Source organism: Pan paniscus, chromosome 19 (assembly GCF_029289425.2).
Source record: "Pan paniscus chromosome 19, NHGRI_mPanPan1-v2.0_pri, whole genome shotgun sequence".
Classification (NCBI taxonomy): domain Eukaryota; kingdom Metazoa; phylum Chordata; class Mammalia; order Primates; family Hominidae; genus Pan; species Pan paniscus.
Genome location: NC_073268.2, coordinates 34,515,152 through 34,539,575, shown reverse-complemented (window position 1 = coordinate 34,539,575; position 24,424 = coordinate 34,515,152). Strand labels below are relative to the sequence as shown.

General features: G+C 41.0%; 2 protein-coding genes across 12 annotated transcripts in view; one reads left to right on the top strand and one right to left on the bottom strand.

Moving 5' to 3' along the window:
- SSH2 (slingshot protein phosphatase 2) overlaps positions 1-12,783 on the bottom strand; it is a 303,596-nt gene extending 290,813 nt beyond the window's left edge. For 2 of the 5 annotated variants that reach the window (XM_003812708.5, XM_034942143.3), the window contains exon 1: positions 12,290-12,775. In XM_003812708.5, the coding sequence (XP_003812756.4) occupies positions 12,290-12,352 (63 nt within the window). In that variant the 5' untranslated portion in view covers positions 12,353-12,775. Of the gene's footprint in view, positions 1-12,289 lie in introns of all 5 variants that reach the window. The other 3 variants (XM_003812707.6, XM_055101358.2, XM_008965166.3) reach the window with 2 other exon arrangements.
- The window catches only part of EFCAB5 (EF-hand calcium binding domain 5), a 185,242-nt gene continuing 172,519 nt past the window's right edge, over positions 11,702-24,424 (top strand). For 2 of the 7 annotated variants that reach the window (XM_034942144.3, XM_063599155.1), the window contains exon 1: positions 11,702-12,320. Coding sequence is in view for 4 of the 7 variants with exons in the window: in XM_055101353.2 (XP_054957328.2) it covers positions 24,155-24,196 (42 nt within the window). In the remaining 3 variants the exon portion in view is untranslated. Of the gene's footprint in view, positions 12,321-13,869; positions 24,197-24,424 lie in introns of those variants that run through there. The other 5 variants (XM_055101352.2, XM_063599156.1, XM_063599157.1 and 2 more) reach the window with 5 other exon arrangements.

Genomic DNA, 24,424 nt, shown 5'->3' with positions numbered 1-24,424 from the left:
TAGAATAAATCCCATCCTGGCTAACATGGTGAAACCCCATCTCTACTGAAAAATACAAAAAATTAGCAAGGCATGGTGGCGGATGCCTGTAATCCCAGCTACTCGGGAGGCTGAGGCAGAAGAATCACTTGAACTCAGGAAGCGGAGGTTGCAGTGAGCCGAGACTGCACCACTGCACCCCAGCCTGGGCGACAGAGCAAGATTCCATCTCAAAAATAAATAAATAAATAAATTTTAAAAATAGACTAAATCAGGCCAGGTGCATATGGCTCATGCCTGTAATCCCGGCACTTTGGGAGGCTGAGGTGGGAGGACTGCTTGAGCCCATGAGTTTGAGACCAGCCTAGGCAACAAAGTGAGATCCCCATCTCTACAAAAAATTAAAAAAATTAGCTGGGCATGGTGGCGTGAGCATCTGTGATCCCAGGTACATAGGAGGCTGAGGCAGAAGAATCCCACTTGAGCCCAGGAGGTTGAGGCTGGAGTGAGCTGTGTTTGTACCACTGCATTCCAGGCTGGGTGACAGATGGAGATCCTGTCTCAAATAATCAATCAATCAATCAATCAATCAAACAGTACTTTGATTGACACTGAGAAGGTAACACCTAAGGGCAGGGGGGTGGAATTTAGTAGTTGCTTTCTGACTCTGACAAAGTTCAAATCCCAGCTCTGCCATTTCTAGCTGGGGGAGTCTAGACACCTCCCTGAGACTCAGTTTCTTCATCTGTAAATTGAGAACAATAATAGTACTACTTCCAATGGTTATTGTGATGCCTATTTAGTGCTGAACCCAGTGTCTACAATCACAAATTTGCACAGTCACTTTAAAGAAAAGCCAACTGTATTCAAGGTAAAAATAAGGGTGCAGATGTTAAAATTCAGAAGAAATTATCTTTACTTCTCCAGCCTTATTTTCTGCACTTTACATGGCATCAGCACTGTACTGCCTGTGGTTCCCAGCATATATCATGCTATTTGTAGCCCTGTGCCTTAAGTTCTTGCTTAATAATGTTTCTTTTGACTGGCCACTGTGGCTCATGCCTGTAATCCCAACACTTTGGGAGGCTGAGGTGGGCAGATCACTTGAGGTCAGCAGTTCAAGACCAGCCTGGCCAACATGGCGAAACCCTATCTCTACTAAAAATACAAAAATTAGCCAGGTGTGGTGGCCTGTGCCTGTAGTCCCAGCTACTCGGGAGGCTGAGGCAGAAGAATCACTTGAACCCGGGAGGCGGAGGTTGCAGTGAACCAAGATCGCGCCACTGCACTCCAGCCTGAGCGACAGAACGAGACCGTCTCAAATAAAAAAAAAAAAAGAATGCTGCTTTCCCTCCTGCCACTCACCCCTAACCCTCTGTTTGCTGACCAATTCCCACTCACTCTTCAAGGCTCAAGTTATAAGTCCTTGCTGGCCTTCTTCCTCTTTCTCAAGGCTTATGTATTTGTGACAACTACACTGTAATCTACTGACCTATTTAATATCAATCTTTCTACTTCTACTGTAAGCTTCCTGAGGTTAGAGACTAACTGGCTGCTGGATTCCCAGCAGTGGTATAAATGAGTAAGTAAATAAATATGTCTCAGACACAAAAAAGGTACTAAATAAGTTTTTCAGAAAATTAAATCAAACAGTTCCATAAAAACTAAGCTGGAACAGAGTATTATCTCTCCCCATCTGTTTCTAAGCACATCCTTTCCCACTCAATAAATGAAGTACTTCCCTCTATCTTTCAGGAAGTCTAGGGAACCATGGGACCTTTCATTACATTTCAGAGCCACGAGTACCTCACCAGACTTTACCTTGAGAGGAAAATGAGGGGCACTGTGATCAGTAGCTTTGCTGCTCAGATGGGCAAGAAAATGCAGGGTAGTTTATAAAGGTATCTGAAGAGAACTCAGTGCTGAGAAACAAAGGAAGGGAATGTATGAGATCACCTGCACAAAATAGCACTCACTAAATACTTCTGATTAACAAGATTCTTAAGGTTTTACTCATGTACATCCAGCCTCTGGCATATTTCAGGTTGGGCAAAGGGGCTCATCAAGAATTACACTTTTTTTTTTTTTTAAATTGGAAATACTTTCCCTACTACTAGGTTTACTGAATGGAAAAACTACAGCTAGGTGTTTTTGTTTTTTTAATGGATTAACAAATAAACATAAAACATGGACATGTGAATAGCTTCAAAAGGCTAGGCACTGCTGCAGACAACACTACAGCAGGCATTTAATGGAAAAACAGTAAATCTTAAGCTGCTGAAACCAGGAGTGATTTATTTATTTATTTATTTTTTGAGACGGAGTTTCCCTCTTGTTGCCCAGGCTGGAGTGCAATGGCGTGATCTCAGCTCACCACAACCTCCGCCTCCCAGGTTCAAACCATTCTGCCTCAGCCTCCCGAGTAGCTGGGATTACAGGCATGCGCCACCACACTCAGCTAATTTTGTATTGTTAGTAGAGACAGGGTTTCTCCATGTTGGTCAGGCTGGTCTCGAACTGCCGACCTTATCTGCCCACCTCAGCCTCCCAAAGTGCTGGGATTACAGGCATGAGCCACCATGCCCAGCTATCAGGAGTGATATTTAATGGTGAAACCTAGGAAGGCAGTGCTGCACAGTGTCTTTTTCAGCGTGAGCATAATCTAGAAACTGCGCCCTCTCACTTAAAGCCAGATAGGAAAGATGAGAAACCTGAAGATACTTTTTGAGGACCAAAGGCCTTCTCTTTTTCTGGGCTTCCCAGGTACTTGAGTGAAAATTCAAAATGTAAGCTAAAGTTTATTTTCTATGCATGCAATTTAATAAATACTAAGTAATATATGCTAAACTAACTAAATTCCTATGAGACTTGCAATGGAACTTCTATGGAACACCTTATACCTGAATTAAGTATTTGGGAATTTAGTACTTCCCAAGGAGGAGTTCCACACCATTGGAAAAAAGGAGTGACTGTTTCATATAATGAACTAAGAAAAGCTGCTATTTGGAATAAAATAAACATAATCCTTACTTCACATCATGTAGTAAAATTAATTTCAGACAATTAAAAGATATAAAAATAATACTATAAATAGCTTTAAAACATATAGGTCTAAATTTTTTCAATAAGTAGAATATTTCTATCCTTATTGATGGAAAAGTGAACTAAGAAAAATAATTTTAAAAACCCACACACAAGACTGGATTGATGGCATTAAAATTTTGTAAATGTCTGTATATACAAATGAATGAAATAAAATAAACAAAACAAAATGGCAAATGAAAAACCAGAGGAAAATTTGCAACATAACAGAAAAAGGTTAATATTCTTAGTATATAAAGAATACTTACACATCAATATGAAAAAGTAAATAGCCATGAAGAAAGCTGGGCAAAGAACATGAACGATTTACAAAACAAGGAATATATAATAAAACATATAATAGTAAATATTTGAAAAAATGTTTAGCCTCTAATTTTTAAAAATGTAAATTAAAACAACAATAAAATACTAGTGATTAAGAGAAGGGGTTGTGAGGTCAGACACCAGGCCTATAATCCTGGACAATTCACTTAACTTATCTGAGTCTGTATTTTCTTGGCAAAATCAAGAGAATAACAATGCTTACGCCACAGGAGTGATGTGAAAATTAAGCAACATGAGGCACAAAAGGTACTCAACACAGTGTCTAGTATACAGTAAGTATTCAATAAATATCCCTATGATGATGATGCTACTTAAGGCTGTGAGACTACACTTAAACATTTTTATACAATGCTTGTAAACAAAGATTGATTCAACCTTTCTGCTGGATAATTTGGCAACATGTATCAAAAGTCTTAAAAGTGATCATATCCTTTGGGCTTCTCAAGATATCTGTCTATGCTTAAAAACAGTAGAAGAACTCAAAATAGAAGATTGCTAAATATGACTATATCTGTTGATCATCCATTGATCCATGTGTCAAAGACTTTTTTTTTTTAAGAGGGAGTTTCACTCTTATTGCCCAGGCTGGAGTGCTATGGCGAGGTCTTGGCTCACTGCAACCTCTGCCTCCCGGGTTCAAGCGATTCTCCTGCCTCAGTAGGAGTAGCTGGGATTACAGGCATCCACCACCGCATCTGGCTAATTTTTGTATATTTAGTAGGCTGGTCTCAAACTCCTGACCTCAGGTGATCTGCTTGCCTCAACCTCCCAAAGTGCTGGGATTACAGTAGTGAGCCACCGCGCCCGGCCCCATGCGTCAAATACTTTTGAGCTCTGATAATACAAAAATATGCAAATGACCCAGTCCCTGACTTATAGGTTAGTGGGGGAGATAAGTAATAAAACAAGTACAGTAGAAAGATAAGAGCCACCATGGGTAAGTATAGGGTGCTATGCTGTGCGTAGAAGGAGCACCTACCATGGTCTGAGGGGGTGGAGTCAGGGAAGCTTCCCAGAAGAAGTGACATTTAAGCTGAGACCTGAAGGATGAGTAGGAAATAGTTAGGTAGAGAGATGAGGGAAAAGTGTTCCAGGTAAAGGAAACAGCATGTGCAAAAGCCTAAAGACCAAAGGGAGCATGGGCATGTCAGCTTAACTGTGAGCAGTGTGCAAGGCAGGGACTTGGGAAGAGACAGGGCTGAAGAGGTAAGCAAGGCTGGATCATTTAAGTTCTCACTAGCAATTCGAATTATAGACTTTATTCTAAGAATAATACAAACTGAATTAAAAAGCAAATAGTTTGTAACAAATATAATAGTTAATATTTGTAATACATCGAGGGTACACAAACTGAAAAGAATAGCTCATAAAAAGGAAATACAATTGAAGTGAGTGTTGCACAACTCTGTAAGTTAATTAAAAATAATTGGATTGTATACTTATTAAAACAGGTACATTTCAGAGTTTGTAGATTATACCTCAAAAAATATATCTTTTCAAAAACTTTAATGTAAATGCCTAATAAGCATTTGAAAAATACGTGACCTAACAATAAAATACAGATCAAACCAACTAGGTACTACCCTTTATCCTAAAAAATTAGTAGTGATTAAAATAAAAATGAAATGAGGCTGGACACATTGGTGTGTGCTTATAATCCCAGCTACTCAGAAGGCTGAAGTGGGAGGATTGCTTGAGCCAAGGAGTTCAAGACTAGCCTGAGAAATAACAAGACACCAATTCAAAAATGAAAATGAAATGAGAATATCCAGTGTAAATACAATTAGGAAAAATAAGCATTCTTATACTATGCTAGCTGGAATAAACATTAATTGGAGTAACTTTTCTAGAAAATATATATAACAGAAGTCTTTAAAAAAATTGTTTTTTTTTGACGGAGTCATGCTCTGTTACCCAGGCTGGAGTGCAGTGGCACAATCTCGGCTCACTGCAACCTCTGCCTCCTGGGTTCAAGCAATTCTCCTGCCTCAGCCTCCCAAGTAGCTGGAACGACAGGCATGTACCGCCACACCCAGCTAATTTTTTGTATTTTTAGTAGCGACAGGGTTTCACCATGTTGGCCAGGCTGGTCTCAAACTCCTGACCTTGTGATCCGCCCACCTTGGCCTCCCAAAGTGCTGGGATTACAGGTGTGAGCCACCGTGGCTGGCCTTAAAATTGTTTATACCCTATAATCTAGTAATTGAATTTCTTGAAATCTTAATAAATGTTCCAAACTGAGTCAAATATTTATAGCCAATGATGTTCATTGTAATGTAATTTATAATAGAAAAAAAAGGGCTGGGTGTGGTGACTCACATCTGTAATCCCAGCATTTTGGGAGGCTGTCGTGAGAGGACTGCTTGAGCCCAGGAGTTCAAGACCAGCCTGGGCAACAGGATGAGACCCCATTTCTCCAATTTAGCTGGGCATGGTGGTGCATATCTATGGTCCCAGCTTTTTGGTGGGGCTGAGATGGAAGGATCACTTGAGCCCAGGAGGTCAAGGCTTCAGTGAGCTGTGATTGCACCACTACACTCCAGCCTGGGCAACAGAGTGAGATCCTGCCTCAAAAAAAAAAAAAAAATCCGGGGGCAGGGGGGTTGGAAAAAAACTGAATGCCAACCGATAATGGAATGGAAAGGTTAGAATGAGTTAAAACTACTGAATGGAGCCGGGTGCGGTGGCTCACACCTGTAAGCCTGTAACTTCAGCCAGGCGTGGTGGTGCACGTCTGTAGTCCCAGCTACTTGGGAGGCTGAGAAGGCAGAATCGCTTGAACCCAGGAGGCGGAGGTTGCAGTGAGCTGAGATCATGCCACTACACTCCAGTCTGGGCAACAGACTGAGACTCTGTCTCAAAAAACCAAACCAAAACAAACAAACAAAGACTACTGAATGCGGTGATTTAAATGATATGGCAATACATCTGTGATAGACACCAAACTTCTAAAAAAACAAAGATATGAAATTATATATACAGCAGCACTTCAGCTTTATAAAATAAATGGCACATGTCTTTTTTTATCTTTTCTGCACTTCTCTGTATTTCTGGATTTCCTACAATAGTCATTTCTAGAGTTTATGAAAATTTCTAAAGCTGTCTTCAAAAAATTCAAAGGCATCACTTTTTTTTTCTCTGTCACTGGTGCCTAAATAAGGAAAAGCATCACTTGTGTTTATACTTAATAGAAATCAATTTCGTATTTGCCTTGGCTTTATTTTCACAAGCTAGGCAGAGAAGTGTGCTATATTTAATCCATATGTACATATAACTCAATAATATTCATTCAGCATCAAGAAATAAAATGTATATGTAAATTGATTTACCCATTAATTAGAACGTGCATCTTAAATGTCAAAACTTTGGTGAAACTTAGATGGACATCTATCTAAAAATATACCACACTCAATCCTGATCGCTTAAATCAAGATTTAAAACAAGAGTAAGCCTTCTTATGATGATTCAGAATCATCATTACGAACGTATAATAGTAGCTCTCAGGAACTACTGGGTCCTAGAGGGCTATCTGTCCCTATATTAATTAGGCAAGAATTGCTCAATTTTTTTATTATGCCAGGTACTTGTGGGTTTTTTTTTTCCTTTTCCCTTGTGGTGAAACCAACAGCTATCCTTTCCCAGCACTATAGGGAACCTGCCTTTAGCAGCACCTGTAATTTTCCATTATTATGTTGCTTTTGGTAATCTAAGAATAAGGAAACTTAATATCCACATTTATAAGATTTATGTATAAAGTAAGAGTTAATAGGCTTCAAACAAAGCTATCACCTAAAATGGTTTGCACAAACTTAGATGATTCTGTTCTAGGTAGTCAAGGTTGCAATATAAATGATCTCCAGAGAGTGTGAGTTCTTGATTGTGCCTCATATCTTGCACCTTTACTCAACTGGCAGTCAAGTCTCTGGAACAGAAACCGCATATGCTGTTTCTCTTATCACATCATGGAAAGAGATATAAACCAGGAGCCAAGGAACTTACTTCTATGCAGTTATTACACCCACAAGTTTTGTCACTTTCAGCCAAGTCTTTAAACTGTGGTACCTGTCCTGCATAATTTTTGGGGCTACTTGAGAATTAAATTAGATCACAAACACACACACCCCAAAAACCACTCTGAAAAGTATAGGGCACTACAGAAAACTAAAATATTATTATAGTATTATACTTTGTTTATTTAACCCTGGATCAATATAGGTATCAATTCAGAAAATTCACACCAGATTGGGGATTGGTGGGAGAATGGGGAGGAGATGATGGTCAAAGGGTACAAAGTTTCCATTAGACAGGAGGAGTAAGTTATGAAGAGCTATTGTACAATATGGTTTCTACAGTCAATAATAATATATTGTAGACTTGAAAATTGTAGCCGGTCACAGTGGCTCATGACTATAATCCCAATTCTTTAGGAGGCTGAGACAGGAGGATCCCTTGAGGCCAGGAGTTCAAGACCAGCCTGGGCAGCAAGACCCCAAGCAAGTCCCCATCTCTACAAAGAAAAAAAATTAAAATTAGCTGGGCAGTCCCAGATACTCAGGGGGCTGAGGCAGGAGGATCACTTGAGCCCACGAACTTGAGGCTGCAGTGAGCTATGATTGTGCCACTGCACTCCAGCCTGTGCTACAGTGAGACCCCATCTAAAAAAAATAAAGGAAAGAAAGAAAATTGCTGTGAGTACATTTTAAATGTTTTCACCACAAAAAAAGCTAACTAGGTGAAGTGATAGATGTTAATTAGCCTGACTTAATTATTCCATAATGTACACATATATCAAAGCATCATGTTGTATATTATAAATGTTTTGTCCATTAAAAATTAATACATTTTTTAAAATAAAAAAGTTTAAAAAAAGAAAATTTATACCAGAAAGAATCAAAAGAGACAGAGATGATTCTTATATTGCCCTCTAATAATCAGGAAACATCTATTATCTAGGAAGAACAATATCTATCCTAAGAGTTGGCATCTCTGATCCCTCCCTGCAAATCTAATCAGTTCCCAAGTATTTTCCACAACCCCTCACATCTGTCTCTTTCTTTCCTTTACCACTTCAAAATCGCAGTTTGGGCATTTATTACCTCACACCTGGGCTTCTAGAACAGCCTCTCACTGGCTCCACTCATGGCCTCTCTCTCTTTCTCAAAGCCCTCTGGCTCATATCTACTAGATCAATTTTCTTAAAGTAGGCCAGGTGTGGTGGCTCATGCCTGTAATCCCAGCACTTTGGGAGGCCAAGGTGGGCAGACGGCTTGAGCCCAGGAGTTCGAGACCAGCCAGGGCAACATGGCGAAACCCCATCTCTACAAAAAAAAAAAATACAAAATACAAAAATTAGCCAGGTGTGATGGTGCGTGCCCGTAGTCCCAGCTACTGGGGAAGCTGAGGTGCGAGGATCGCTTGAGCCCAAGAGGTGGAGGTTGCAGTGAGCCGAGATTGTGCTGCTGCACTCCAGCCTGAATGGCTGAGTGAGACCTTGTCTCAAAAAAAAAAAAAAAAAAAAATCTTAAAATACCACTGTGATCATATCTACTCAAAACCTCAGCAGACTCTCCATTACCTTCTCCATCAAGTTCAAACTCCAAACTCCCAAGCTCAGTAGTCCCTGTGCAGCCCTAGCTGCCTCCTCGCCTTTATCTCTTACTACTGTCCCATACAAATCCTTCCTCAAACTGGTCTATTTAATTCCTTCAGATATGCCCTGTACTCTTCTGCCTCTAAGTTTTGGTGTACACAATTTCTCTTCACTTGCAATACTCTCTTCTTCACAGCTTGTTTCTTGGCCTATAGAAATTCAATCCATCCTTCAAGAACTAGTTCGAGAGCCACCTACTAGGCATACTTTTTGATCACCAAGGAGGAAAAGATGGCAGATTCTAAAGTTAGACACATCTGGGTTTGAATTATAACTCCAGTCACTTACTGGCTGAGTGACACTGCGCATATTCGTTAATAACTCTGCCTCAGCTTCATCTTTAAGATGGGGATAAGAGCAACTTCCCTAAGGCATACTGTGTAAAGTAAATGAATTAATTCATGTAAAGCGCTTAACATGATGCCTGGCATAGATGAGGACCCAAGAAATGTTAGATATTGTTATACTCTTATTATTAACATTGCCATTAGTGAACTTATCTTAATCTGAATTCAGACAATACTTATGGCCATCACAAACTCTTCAGGTACCTACAGTATCATTCCCCTTCTTCTTCTTTTCCCTCTTACCTTATGTTTGTTCTTCCTCCAATGCCCCAGCCCCCCAGATTGCAAGATCCTGATGAACAGGTCAATTTCCTATACATCTTAGTATCTACAATGGTCACTCACACCTAGCATATTGTTTAATGCCTAATGAAACAACACTAAAGAGCTGGCAGTATTAAAATGCCCTGCATCCTATAGTGTAAAAGTATTAACAGCGTACTTAAAGTGATTAATAAAAAAATGTAAATTTCCAGTCTCACAAAATTAAATCTCTTCTTTCATGGTCCTCTAGGTTCTTTTTGCTCTCTATTTTAAAACAAACAACCCAACCTATTCATACAGCAAGAGATAGAACAGCAAAATATATGGAGGTCAGACAGCAGCCAAATGCTAGAGTACAAGGACCTCGAAACAACTCAGCTGAACACAATTCTGGATGAAGTCCAATAGGAAGACAATTTAAAGAGAAAGGAAGCTGGCTTATCAGTTATGCTAATGATGCTGATTGTTACACCAGCCTTAGGATTCCTTTGCATTCAGGGCCAAGTATAAACAACTGAAATAACCAGGCTAGTAGATATAGAAATATTAGTGATTTTGCTCAACAACTGAGCTTATTACATGATCAATTTAATTACCTATGTCAAAAGTGACTATTAACATACCTCAAGATTCTAAAGTAACTCAAGTTTTGGCTAATGAAGTCATATCAAGTGTACACGGTCTTACTGTATACTAATCATTCACTTCAAGTAAATTAGTATGATGACAACTTGATATACATATATTATCATAGCATAAGCTATTTTCAACAGTGCCCAAGGAAAATAAATGTTACTATAGTACTGATTTCTAGTTTATTTGCATGACTCTACTAACTTTCAATCGATTTCTTCAAAATCAGGCCTAGTAACCACAAACCAAAGAGTTTACTAGTGGAGTGAATTAAGAAGGTTTGATGGTATGTTAATGACTTTCCAAAAACTAGCATAAAGTACTACACATAAGAATAAATTATATTAAAGATTTATTCCTATGATACTTGTCTTCAGATGACCCTAAAATGTTTTACCAGCTTTGAAGTACAAGTATTCTCAAATCACAAAATCTTAGATTAGAAATAGTCTTAGAAGTCCCCCACTGCAGGAATTCTTTATACCACCTCCCAGGCAAAATGTTCTCCAGCCTTTGCTTGAATATTTCCAGCAATGTGCACTCACTATTTTGCAAGGCAGTGCACTCCTGTTACAAATTCTTCCTTACAATCACTGGAAATCTGCCTCCCTGAACCAAGAATCCCAGTTCTGCTCTCTGAAACAACACAAGATATATAACCTTTGAAATAAAATCACTTATTAAGATATAGTTGTCAATTTCATCACACAAAATGCAATTAAAGCTCAGAAAAGAAGAAACCACAACCATACACAACAAAACTTTGAAATTCAGGAAATTATACTGAAATGACAAGCCAGCAAATTTCAGGATATCAAAGCTCACACCTCAGTTAACATACAAATATTAAGGGTAACCTGATTGATTTTTTTACAGTGGAAAGTGGTATAGTGTTTATTAAATACCTTTTTTTGCAACCTGATACTACCAAATCCACCAACACCGTTTTAAAAATTACAGTTCTGTAGGAAGTTCAAGGTGGTTTTCCCAGTTGCTCGCATTTTCACTCAGTTTATTTCTCTCTAAAACATCTGGATGTTGGTTTTTTAAAGCCCATTTGCCCCACTGGTGCAATATATTGTTTTTAAAAATAAATATTTTCAAAAATGGAGCCTAAGAGAATGGAGTGTAAACGAATGGGGGTAGGGCGAGGAGAGAAGGCAAAGACGGGCCCAGCGGGGAAAGGCTGGTTACTGGGTATTTTCCTTCTGAGAGCATGCTTTATTGGCATAGGCATCTGAGGTAACGAGCCATACAAACACGACCTTAGAACAAGAATGATCACGAGCAATGAGTGTAAGGCATAAATATCTGTAAGACGGAAGTAATTTGACACTGATCACCAAGCAGCACCAGATGCTTCGGGACCTCATAAAGGAAAGGTAAGAGGTCCAGGAAACAGAGATCATTGCTACCCTTTGGGGTGGGGGGCAGGCGGGAGAAACCAAGGAATAACTACGGTTGGGCAGTTCAAAGCCTGAACAGTACAGAGCAAAAGAAAGCCAGCAAGTGACTAGGGGAAGGCACACACCCTGGCGAGTCCGAAGAAGGGTGTGCAGTGTGCAAATACTGAACAGGTCTATGAAATGGTGTGGGTAAGAGATGTGGGTGTGGGTAAGGGGCAACGCAGGAGGCTCACGGTCCCCTCCCTGCAGCAGAGCAACAGAGGGTAAAAGAAGGGGGAGGGTGAAAAGCAAGAATGACTCATTACCAAAAGGAAGTGCTCAAGCTATAAGGAGGCATGCCACAGGGGATTTCAGGGCGAGGACTGTGAGGAGCTAGGTGCTCAGGGTGATGGGGGCAAAAATCAACGTCTTGTAGTTCCTGCTGCTAGTCTTTAAGATGGGGGTGTGGGGGGGTTCGCGGCAGCCGAGTGCCAAGGCCTGGGAAGCGGCGCGGCGCGTGCGCAGTGGCGTTCGGCGGGACCCGCTGAGGCAAAGCGGAGCCGCAGTGACAGAAGCAAGCGGAGCGGCCGCCAGGAAGGACTCACCGAGGCGCAGGGGCTGGAGGTGGTGCTGGGGGTAGGTGACCGCTGGACCGTGACCAAAGCCATCTAGGCGCTGCTGGGTTGTTCCGGGCAGGGCATTCTTGTCCTGAGTGTGGGGGGCGGGAGGGTGACGGAGCCGGGATGGGGAAAGGGGTGCGGGGTGGGGGTGAAGGGAACGGGGAGGAGGAGGAGGCCGCGGGAACGGCCGCAGACTCCGCACCCACCACCAGACTGTCGCCGACTGACGCGCCGAACGGGCGGCGGGCGGGCGGTTCGGCAGCTGCGGGGCACAATGAGCGCTCCCAGTGCGCAGGCGCCACCTGTCAGCTACCGCCTCTCCCCTCGGCGCGCGCCGCCGCCTGGTCGTAACCCTTGAGTTGCCGGAAGCTGGCCGAGTGCGTGCGCCTCGGGCCGCCGCACCCTCCTGGGTTTCCTCCTTCGTGCTGGAATCGCGCGGTTTGCCAGCACTGGGTGCTGTGGAGTGGGGTGGGGGAAGGGGCCGAAGGGAGCCAGCCCGGTGAGGGGTCCCAGGGCGGGGGGCCGCTGGAGTCTTCACTCCTGAGAGACAACCATTTTATGAGGTGGGGCGGCGCACAGCTTAACCAACCTTAAAAAAAAGCAGCTGAGATGAAAATCCTGAAGCAAACACGTTTTCTATTGGGAAAGGGCTCCGCGGAGTTTCAAACCCTCTCACTGGGCACAGACAGGACTGGGCTAGACCAGTTTACTCCCTTCACCCCGGCTCTCGGGGGCTTTTTCTTAACTTTCCCACCCTTCCGTCTATGTTTTATGATGAGACTTCTGGAAAGAAAACCATTTTCCGTTTGATACCCTGGAAAGGTTTGTGGTACCCTCATGCTTCCTCTATTGCCTGTCTAAAGACTTATTCATTATTCCTGAGGAGAAGAGAAGCTGAGCGCGCCTGGGAGTCCGAGGAAGCCAGTTGTGAGGGTCCAGCCTGCTATTGACCTCTCACTTGCCTCCTGCTGTGAAGACAGTCTTTTAATTAAACAGGATTTGCTCGTTAAGCTTTCTTCTCCTTCGTCTCTAAATGTCATTCTTTCATAGACCTATGTAAAAATGTAGATTAAAAGATATTTTAAGGGAATGGTTTTCTCAGGGGTAAATTGTCTGCAGAACATAAGCAAAGAATGTAATGGAAAATCAAGATTAAAAAGGAAAAAAATTGCACAATGCAAATATCACTGATTATTTACACAAAGAAAGAGAGTTGACAAGGCTATTTCTCAGCTTGAGTGGATGAGCTGGTAAATACCACCGTACATATCAAAGCTGTAGAAAACACACACACTTGGGAGTTTGCAGTTATTAAAACCCACCCCCTCCTGTTTGTCACTCAAACACTCTTGGATCTCATTGCTTCTTTTAAACTGACAGGGCTGTCATGAGCTCTTTCTGGCTGCTGTACGGTTAAACGCCACAAGAGTCCTCTGTGCTGAGCCTTTGTTCTCTCCCTGGGGCCCTGTGGTTGAAATAATTAGCAGGGAGGTTCCATCAAGAATCAGACACTGAGGGTCCCTGTACTGTACAGTCCTATGTAGAGTGTAGTGCAGAGAAGCCAGCTGGTAGGCTTTTGCCCCCTGGTGGTGATCAGGAGTGCCTGTGAGACAAAATTAAACAAAGATGTATGGTTCACAGATTAAACAATCTGACTGTGTTTTCCCCAGAGCTCCGTAGTAAACAGGAAAAGAGAAGGCAAGTTTCAGAAGTAAGAACTTTGAACCAATGCATGGGAGACCAAAGAGGAAACTAGATACATAGCCAAAAAATACACATAGCTAGAAGCTGAATGAACTGAAATAAATGAAATATATGTGCTTTATGAACCAAAGTATCATTCTAGAAAAAGTAATATTCAAATCTTTAGGTCTTAGTACTTGTATGTTGATTCTCTGACTCAGGGAGGGCAACAATGATGTTCTACTTTTTCATGGTAACATACTCTTCAGAAATTCTTTTGGAAGATGAAAGGCTTAAGTCCATTAACCTTGCAATGAGAAAGAGCACTACCATAGGAATCAGAAGACCTGGTTTCTAGTTCCGGCTCTAAAACCTTATGCAAATGGCTTGAACTTTTTGAGCTTTAATTCCTTTATCTCTACAATGGAACCCTAACTGACAGGATTCTTGAGATAATGTATGGTAAAGTTCAGAATAAACTGTAAATAAAGCCCTCTATGCAATTAAGATAACTTTTTTTTTTTTTTTTTGAGACGGAGTCTGCCTTTGCCACCCAGGCTGGAGTGCAGTGGTGCAATCTCGGCTCACTGCAACCTCCGCCTCCCAGGTTCAAGCAATTCTCCTGCCTCAGCCTCCCGAGTAGCTAGGATTACAGGGGCCCGCCACCACACCCGGCTAGTTTTTATATTTTTAGTAGGGACGGGGTTTCACCGTATTGGCCAGGCTGGTCTCGAACTCCTGTCCTCAAGTGATCTGCCCACCTCAGCCTCCCAAAGTGCTAGGATTACAGATGTGAGCCACTGTGCCCGGCTTTTTTTTTTTTTTTTTTTTTTGAGACGGAGTTTTGCTCTTGTTGCCCAGGCTGGAGTGCAATGGCACGATCTCAGCTCACTGCAACCTCCGCCTCCCGGGTTCAAGCTATTCTCCTGTCTCAGCCTCCTGAGTAGCTGGGATTACAGGCATGTGCCACCACGCCCGGCTAATTTTATGTCTTTTTAGTAGATATGGGGGTTTCACCATGTTGGTCAGGCTGGTCTCGAACTCCTGACCTCAGATGATCCACCTGCCTTGGCCTCACAAAGTGCTGGGATTACAGGTGTGAGCCCCCGCACCCGGCCATCATTCTTTTTCTTAATAGTAGAAGTAGATTAGTGGTCAAGACATGTTTCATCTGTAGGTAAGTGTGGAACATTTTTGTTCCACATATCTAAGGTGATAAAATCCTGATCAAAATTGAATTATGGGATGACAAAATTCACATTGTTTGTATCAGGAAGTTAATTTATTAATTTTCAGGGGAAATATCTCTTCCTGGTATATACCTTTTAAGGAAACTAAGATTTGGAAATTATTGATGCATGTTCATTAATTTATTTACTAATAATTGAGAAAATATTTATTGAATGTGTATCATATACTAGACACTGCTTTAAGAACAAGACAAATGTTTATCTACCTCTTAGGGGCTCAAAGCCAATTAGTAGGGGAAAACACATCAACAAATAATTACAGCGTAGCTTAGTGGTACCATGGCTTCTGTCACCTCGGCTAGGCGCGAAAGGAGGTATGTAGAAATATAGAAGAAGTCTATATACGTACAAAGTTCTATAGAAACAAAGGAGAGAAGGTCTGGGCAAATGTGCTCTTTATGATACTGGCTTTCAGGCTTTGTCTGCAGATCCCAGTACAGTCGCTTTGCGAATGGAGCTGGACCACACTAAGCATTTGATGAAATCTATGCTTTGTGCCCCATTTATACCTAATTTCCCTAGGCTCCACCCTGGTTCCTGCTAGGTCTTCTGGTGAACTGAGAGAGGAGATATCTTCTAATAGAGTGAAGAGCCTAGGATCCTCTTACTATTCTAGCTGAATTTGAGGAGAGAGAGGCCAAGAGCAGGATTCCCAAAAGAGGGAGCCAAAGAGACAAAAGTCCTCCTAGTTCTACTTATAGCACTTTCACTCTTCCCACCTGCGATGCTGGAGACCTGGTTGTACCACTGGAGTCCATTTAACCCTTAACTTGTATCAATACTTCTTCCGGGGTGAAATTATAGGGGAGCTTGAAATCTCTGAGGTTAGCTGGTTCTCAAGCTTTGAGAACCTGATGAAAACTATTGACCTTCTCTCCAGAAAAATGTACTTGCATATTTCTCATACCTACTAAAACCTATCAAGGAACCAAGGTGAAGAATCCTGATCTAAATGTTAAAGGGGTGGTTCTCTACCTTTTTTTTCCACATCATGACATCCATAGAAATAATATTTGTACAACACACTGGGATAAATTAAAGGGGATTTGGAGGCAGCTAATTACATGGGGCTTGGTGAAAAAAATTGTTTTCTTTATATTACTTACTTTTAATGAGAAAAATAAACATATTAAGGATGACACTAAATATTGAATTTGTATACGTTTCCAAACAAAGATGTCTAAAAATTTAATGAAAAACCTGAGATTGCTTCTGTAAACATAACATTTTTTATACAGGATTTTATGATTGAAATGACAGCTTGCAGTTCTTGAATGAGACAGTTTAACAGTGATCTCTTCAAATTCTTGGTAGTCATTATTGATGAGAATTTAGTTCATACAAGTAGGTGATAAAAAAAACTTTTAAACAATTTTCACAACAATTCAAAATTTAAAAGTGTAAATTATAATTGATAATATATCCACATTATCACAGGGTATTTCCTCATTACATTTGCCAATGGGAATTTCCCCATCTACCCAAACACTTTTTGTGTCAAGTATCTATTGCAAAATATTGATAAAGGTCTAATTTGCAGAGTTAGATTGTGTTACTAGATCAATAATTCTTCATCTAACTTGAACGTAATTAAAAGGGCGCATCAGATATAAACAAAAGGAAGAATGCTATATATATAAAAAGAGAGATCATAAGCTGAGTTCATCAGGAGTACCTAGCAGGCCTCCCTGCATTTCCTGGCCTTATCTGAGGCTGTAAGTCCTGCTCTTTTGGTACCTGGAACATCCTCCAAAGCTCAGTGTTTACGATAGGCAGCAGTGTGTACTACAATTGTCTTATGAAAGTGATGACCTGGTGGTAGAATACTCCTTGGCTTTGCTTGGCAAGAACTTCATTGTGCTGTCCACCAGTGGGACCATGGGCATACTAGGGTGGGTATTCACACCCTGATTTTGGGGGGCTGCTGAGAATCTCTAGATCACACTGCTTCTTGCCAGGAGTGAATTACCTAGATTTATCAACCACTCCAGTTATTTTAAGTAACTCCTCAGGCTGAATAGATCCCTATCTTGCAATATATCTATAACTCATTCATTGCATACCAAATGAAGTATTTCACTTAAAAGATTATGACTTATATAGCTAAGCTTAAGAGAGAGCAAAAAAAAAGTGAGTCAAAAAAAAAGACACAAGAAATCATGGTCCTATCCTTGATAATCCAATCCCTTATATTTGAAACAATTTGGGCGTAATTATAAGTATAAATTAATATAGCATAGATATATAAGAGCTGAGAGCAACTGCAGTATTATTGAGTCATGTGTTGCCTTCACTTGGTTGTATTTTTTCTGAAGTTTTATAAAAACTTTAACTTTTACTAACTTCATTTAACTGTGTCCTGACAGGAGACAGAAAGAACACCAGCTTGGGTGGGGTGTGGTGCCTCATGCCTGTAAGTCCAGTACTTTGGGAGGCTGAGGCAGGAGGATTGCATAAGGCTAGGAATTTGAGAGCAGCCTGGGCAGCATAGTAAGACCTCATCTCTCCAAAAAATACCACAATTAGCCAGGTGTGGTGGTACACACCTGCAGTCCTAGCTACTTAGGGGGCTGAGATGGGAGAATTGCTTGAGCCCAGGAGGTTGAGGTTGCAGTGAGCTATGACTGTGCCATTATACTCCAGCCTGGGTGACAGAGCAAGACCTTGTCTCAAAAAAACAGAAACTCTACCAGTTATTTGCCAAGAAATTTTAACAAAGAATTAATAACTAGATATAAAGTTGTTAAGTAGATACCTAAAAAAGTAAAAAGAGAAATCTGAGGTATCACAATGGTGAGTAATTCCTCCCACCTTAAGGGCTAGAAAAAAAAAAAAAACCAAACAAAAAACAAGAAAAAACAGAGGAAGCAAAGGGAAAAATTTAGAAATTTAGAGGATTGGCCCCACAGAGCTAAAACTAAGGTCTCTGAAGAGAAAGTGCTGCTCAGCTGGTGTTAGTGCCTCTGAGATTAGAGGAGGGGCTTCATGGCACCCATGGTTCTGAGACACAGACTTCTGAAGCAGGAGCACTGGCTGGCTGGTGGTGGTGCCTTAGAGTAATGAAAATTATAGAACTATAGAAAAACTACTACAAACTGGATTCAGCTGTTGCTACAAAAAGGGAATGCTGCTACCAGGATGAAGAAGCATTACTAGGTAAAGCACACAGGAACCAAAAGGCCACAAGAAGCAGTCAGGGAAAAAGTGGCACATATACACCATGGAATACTATGCAGCCATAAAAAAGGATGAGTTCATGTCCTTTGTAGGGACATGGATGAAGCTGGAAACCATCATTCTGAGCAAACGATCGCGAGGACAAAAAACCAAACACCTCATGTTCTCACTCATAGGTGGGAATTGAACAATGAGAACACTTGGACACAGGAAGGGGAATATCACACACTGGGGCCTGTCGTGGGGTCGGGGGAGAGGGGAGGGATAGCATTAGGAGATATACCTAATGTAAATGATGAGTTAATGGGTGCAGCACACCAACATGGCACATGTATACATACATAACAAACCTGCACGTTGTGCACATGTACCCTAGAACTTAAAGTATAATAATAAAAAAAAGAAGAAGCAATCGGGATAGACAAGAAGGAGCAGGTCTCTTGTCTTCCCTTCAGGTATGGGATGTCCCTCTGGTGCCCCCAGTTAGCACAGTATAACAAAGCCAGTTGGCAAGGCAAAAGAAATGTGATTTTCAGGGTCTCAGCTTTAGCAACAAAGAAGAGTAAATATGGGTGAATTTGGAGATGAGACAATAATTTAATAACTGGCACTTGATTGATAGGGAAATTGATGCCAGAATGGAATTTATTTCCCATCCTCTGGTTTGCATATATCTCTTAAAGACAGTTAAAGACCTTGCTACTTCCTGCTCCTCGGATACAATCAGCATACTTTCATCAATGTGATGCTGACTGGGAAGTCAAGATGCTCAATATCTCTGTAGACTATATTATGGCAGAGAGCTAGAGAAATGATGTAGCCCTGAGCAAGACTGTGAAGGGATATTGTTGGCCCCGCCAAGTAAAACCAAACTGCTTCAGGTGTTTCTTGCCAATTTATATGGAGAAATAAGCATTTTTCTGGGACAATAGCTACATACCAGGTGCCAAGGACTGTGTTGATTTGCTCCAATAAAGATACTACGTATGGAAGAGGAGGTGCAAGTGGAGGCATAATCTGATAAAATTTACAGTAATCCACAGTCATTCTCCAAGATCCATCCACCTTCTTCACAGGCCAAACAGGCAAGTTAAATTGGTGTGAGGTAGCTTTCATCACTCCTGCTTCTTTATTTATTTATTTATTTTTTGAGACTCCTGTCGCCCAGGCTGGAGTGCAGTGGTGCGATCGCGGCTCACTGCAACCTCCGCCTCCCAGGTTCAAGTGATTCTCCTACCTCAGCCTCCCAAGTAGCTGGGATTACAGGCATGTGCCACCACGCCCGGCTAATTTTCATATTTTTGGTAGAGACGGGGTTTCACCATGTTGACCAGGCTGGTCTCAAACTCCTGACCTCAGGTGATCCACCCGCCTCGGCCTCCCAAAGTGCTAGGACTACAGGCATGAGACACTGTGCCCAGCCTCACTCCTGCTTCTTTCAGATCTTTACTGGTTTCATTAATCTTTGTAATCCCCCATCCTCCCAACCCCAAGGAAGCAATATTTTTGTTTACTGTCCTGGTGTGTTTGAAGGGAGTTTGAGGGGAGGTTTTCAAAGGCTTCCACTTGGCCCTTCCTACTATAATAGTCCTTATTCCAGAGTCAGAGAAAGGATATAGAGATCCTGCCAGTTACCAGTATCTCTGTTCTAATTATATATTCAGGGACTGATGAAATCACCACAGGGTGGTTCTATAGCCCTACTAAACCACTGTGATTCAAACTTGAGTTAAGACTCCATCTGGCCACCGCAAACCCCCACTTAACCTTATGGACTGAAGTGGTATTTTGGACCCCCAGGATTAACATCAGTTTAGAATCAGTGTTTAGATATCTCTGAAAAACCTGGATATTCCTTTTCCCTAACACAAAGCCATTTTAGGAAATGGCCATCAATCTCTGTGGAAAAGACTTAGAGGAAGATTTTTCAGTATATACTAGTGGCAATGCTACAGAGCTCTTTCTCAAAGGGACCCACCTTTCAATTAAGGAACTGGGTGAGAGGTTGGAATTCTCCATTGTGATGACTAAAATTATATTTTTGGCCCTCATACAGGCAGACCTGGGTGATATTTTGGGTTTGGTTCCAGACCACTACAATAAAGAGAACATCACAATAAAGTGGTCACATGAAGTTTTGGTTTCCCAATGCATATATAAAAGTTATATTTATACTATAGTCTATTAAGTGTGCAGTAGGATTATGTCTAAAAAATGTGCATATCTTAATTTAAAAATACTTTTTTTGCTAAAAAATGCTAACAATCGTATGAGCCTTTATCCACTCAAAATCTTTTTGCTGATGCAGGATCTTGCCTCGATGTTGATAGATGATAACTGATCAGAGTAGTGGTTGCTGAAGGCTAGCATGGCTGTGAAAATATCTTAAATTAAGACAATTGAGTTTGCCACATTGATTGACTCTTCCTGTCTTGGATAATTTCTCTGTAACATTTCATGCTGTTTGATAACTTTTTACCCACAGTGGAACTTCTTTCAAAATTAGTCAGTCCTGTCATATCCTACCACTGCTTCAACAACTAAGTTTATGTAGTATTCTAAATCCTTTGTTGTCATTTCAATGATGTTCACAGTGTCTTCACCAGGAGTGATTCCACCTCAAGAAACTGCTTTCTTTGCCCATCTATAAGAAGACACTCCTCATTCCTTCAAGTTTTATCATGAGATTGCAGCAATTCAGTCACATCTTCAGGCCTCACTTCTAATTCTAGTTCTTTTGCTATTTCCATTACATCTGCAGTTACTTCCTCCACTGAAGTCCTGGGGCCCTCAAAGTCATCCATGAGGGTTGGAATCAACTTCTTCCAAACTCTGTTAATGCTGATATTTTGACTTCCTTCCATGAATCACAAATGTTCTTAATGACATCTAGAATGGTGAATCCTTTCAAGAAGGTTTTCAATTTACTTTGCCCAAATCCATCAGAATCATCACTGTCTATGGAAGCTATAGCCTTATGAAATGTATTTCTTAAGTAAGACTTGAAAGTTGAAATTGGTCTTTGATCCATGGGCTGCAGAATGGATTCTGTGTTGACAGGCATGGGAACAACATTAATTACCTTGTACATTTCCATCAGAGCTCTTAGGTGACCAAGTGCACTGTCAATGAACAGTAATATTTTGAAAGGAATCAATTTTCCTGAGCAGTAGATCTCAAGGGTGTATTTAAAATATTCCTTAAGCCATACTGTAAACAAATGTGCTGTCATCCAGACTTTGTTGTTCCATTTATAGAGTATAGGCAGAATAGATTTAGCATAATTCTTAAGGGTTAAGATTTTTGAAATGATAAATGAGCATTGGTTTCAACTTAAAGTCACCAGCTGCATTAGCCCCAAACAAGAGAGTGAGCCTATCCTTTGAAATTTTGAAGCCAGACGTTGACTTCTCTCCAGCTATGAAATCCTAGATAGCATCTTCTTCCAATAGAAGGCTGTTTAGTCTGCATGGAAAATCCATTGTTTAGTGTAGCCACCTTCATTGACGATCTTAGTTATATCTTTTGGGTAACTTGCTGCAACTTCTACATCAGCACTTGCAGCTTCACCTTGCACTTTTAAGTTATGGAGATGTCTTCTTTCCTTAAACCCCATGAATCAACTTCTGATAATTTTCAGCTTTTCCTCTGCAGCTTTCTCACCTCTCTCAGCCTTCACAGAATTGAAGAGAAGTTAGGGCCTTGCTCTGGATTGGGCTTTGGCTTAAGGGAATGTTGTAGCTGATTTGATCTTCTATCCAGACCACTAACACTTTGTCCATATCAGCATATCTGCTATATGAATTCTTCAAACACTTTTTGAACCTTGAGTGTTTGTTCCTTCTGCTTCAAATTTCTTACTAGTCTTTTACTATCCAGCTTCCTTTGTGAAAATGTCCCTAACTACCCTGGGAAAATTAGCTGCTTATTTCTCTGTTGCTTAACATTTTGTGTGTACCTCTACTGTTGCACTTTGCAGATTGAATTGCATCTCTTTCCCTCACTGAACTGGGAACTCTTTTTTTTTTTTTTTTTTGAGATGGAGTTTCGCTCGTTGCCGAGGCTGGAGTGCAATGGCATGATCTTGGCTCGCTGCAACCTCCGCCTCCCTGGTTCAAGCCATTTTCCTGCCTCAGCCTCCTGCGTAGCTGGGATCACAGGCACCCGCCAACACACCCAGCTACTTTTTTGTATTTTTAGTAGAGACAGGGTTTCACTATGTTGGCTAGGCTCGTCTTGAACTCCTGACCTCAGGTGATCCACCCGCCTTGGCCTCCCAAAGTGCTGGAATTACAAGCGTGAGCCACTGCGCCCGGACTAAACTGGGAACTCTTTAAGGCAGGTCTTATTCATCCTTTTAAGCCCCAACCTTTGCCTGCATATAGAAAGCACCTAATAAAGTCTTATTGAGTTGAATTTATCTGAGTGCATCCAAACCAAATAGATTTTAAAAGAAATGGAAGGAAGCTTCTCAGGAATTTCAGGAGATGGACACCATAAGCAAAGAAATGAGGCTGTTGAGAATATACAGTTGGGAGCTATCACATAAATTTATTTTCTATTATTTATTATTTATTAAGCACGTCAAAAAGGCTTTGAGGCAGCTATTTTTAAATGTTGGAAACTCTTCTCTCCAAAGGCAGTACTTTTGGTTTATTTAGCTAGAACATGTGCTATGTTGATAAAAAGAAAAGGGAATGGCCGGGTGTGGTGCCTCACACCTGTAATCCCAGCACTTTCGGAGGCTGAGGAGGGTGGATCACTTGAGGTCAGGAGTTCAAGACCAGCCTGGCCAACATGGTGAAACCCTGTCTCTACTAAACGTACAAAAATTAGCCAGGCATGGTGGTGAGCACCTGTAGTCCCAGCTACTCGGGAGGCTGAGGCAGGAGAATCACTTGAACCCAGGAGGCGGAGGTTGCAGTGAGCCGAGATTGCGCCACTGTACTCCAGCCCGGGCGACAGAATGAGACTCTGTAAAAAAAAAAAAAAGAAAAGAAAGAAAAGGGAATACGCTAGAGCATTAGATACATACTATTTCAAATTAGAGTCTCTAGACTGTAACTGTCCTGGAGGCAGACTGTGTGAATATAATTTACTCTTTACGCAACACCTAGCTCATATATATACAAACTCTTAAATGATTTTTGGCATGGCAGTGATTTGATAATCTGTGAATCTACAGTCATTTGCAGTAAAGTGGGGATCTGGTAATTATTTATTTTAATACCTCAATATAAATAAATAAACCAGATAAGTCACATTCCTCTGGAATTCTCCCTTGCCAAAAAAATGCCTTTTGAGATATTATTATTCTATTCTCTATCTACCTTTCTTGCATGAATTAGGTAGCCATAAAAGTTTCACTTTACCTCACCTTGTTATCTCAAAAATTAATGAGGATGACAATCATGTTAAAAATGCAATTGCATTACTGCTGCTGTATTTTTTTTTTAATGATAGTAGTAATGATTACTATGGTGAGTTTCCTTGTCTCCCTGAGCAATGATCTAGCTTTGGTCAGTAGCAACAGTCATAACAGTAATACAGTTGGAAAAGTTCAGCAGTTGAGAATTTATCATTCAATAGAATTGTGGGGTGAGGTGAGGGCAGGAGTGAGGGAGCTTTTTTAACTTCTGGAGTACTTTGTGATGTTTATTAATATTTTCTTTCTTTTTGTTATTAATACTGGTCTAGTAATATTCTTCTATACCATTTGGTGATACCTTTTGGAGCCCAAATGAATGAGTCAGCATCTCAAGAGGAACTCAGACCTGCTCAGGTTCTTGTCCTACATAGGTTTATCACATTTATGGGAAGATTTGAGATTCAACATTCTTGGGAAAATTGAGATGCAATATCACAGTCTGTCATTTAATTATTTCTCTTTTTGGTTGAAGTATTCTGCATCAGGTTTTGACAGAAATGCTGTAAAAGGGGTCAAAATAACAGTTGAGTCATGGCGACCTGCTTCTAGTTGGTTGGCATTCCTTGATTATATATAAAAGTC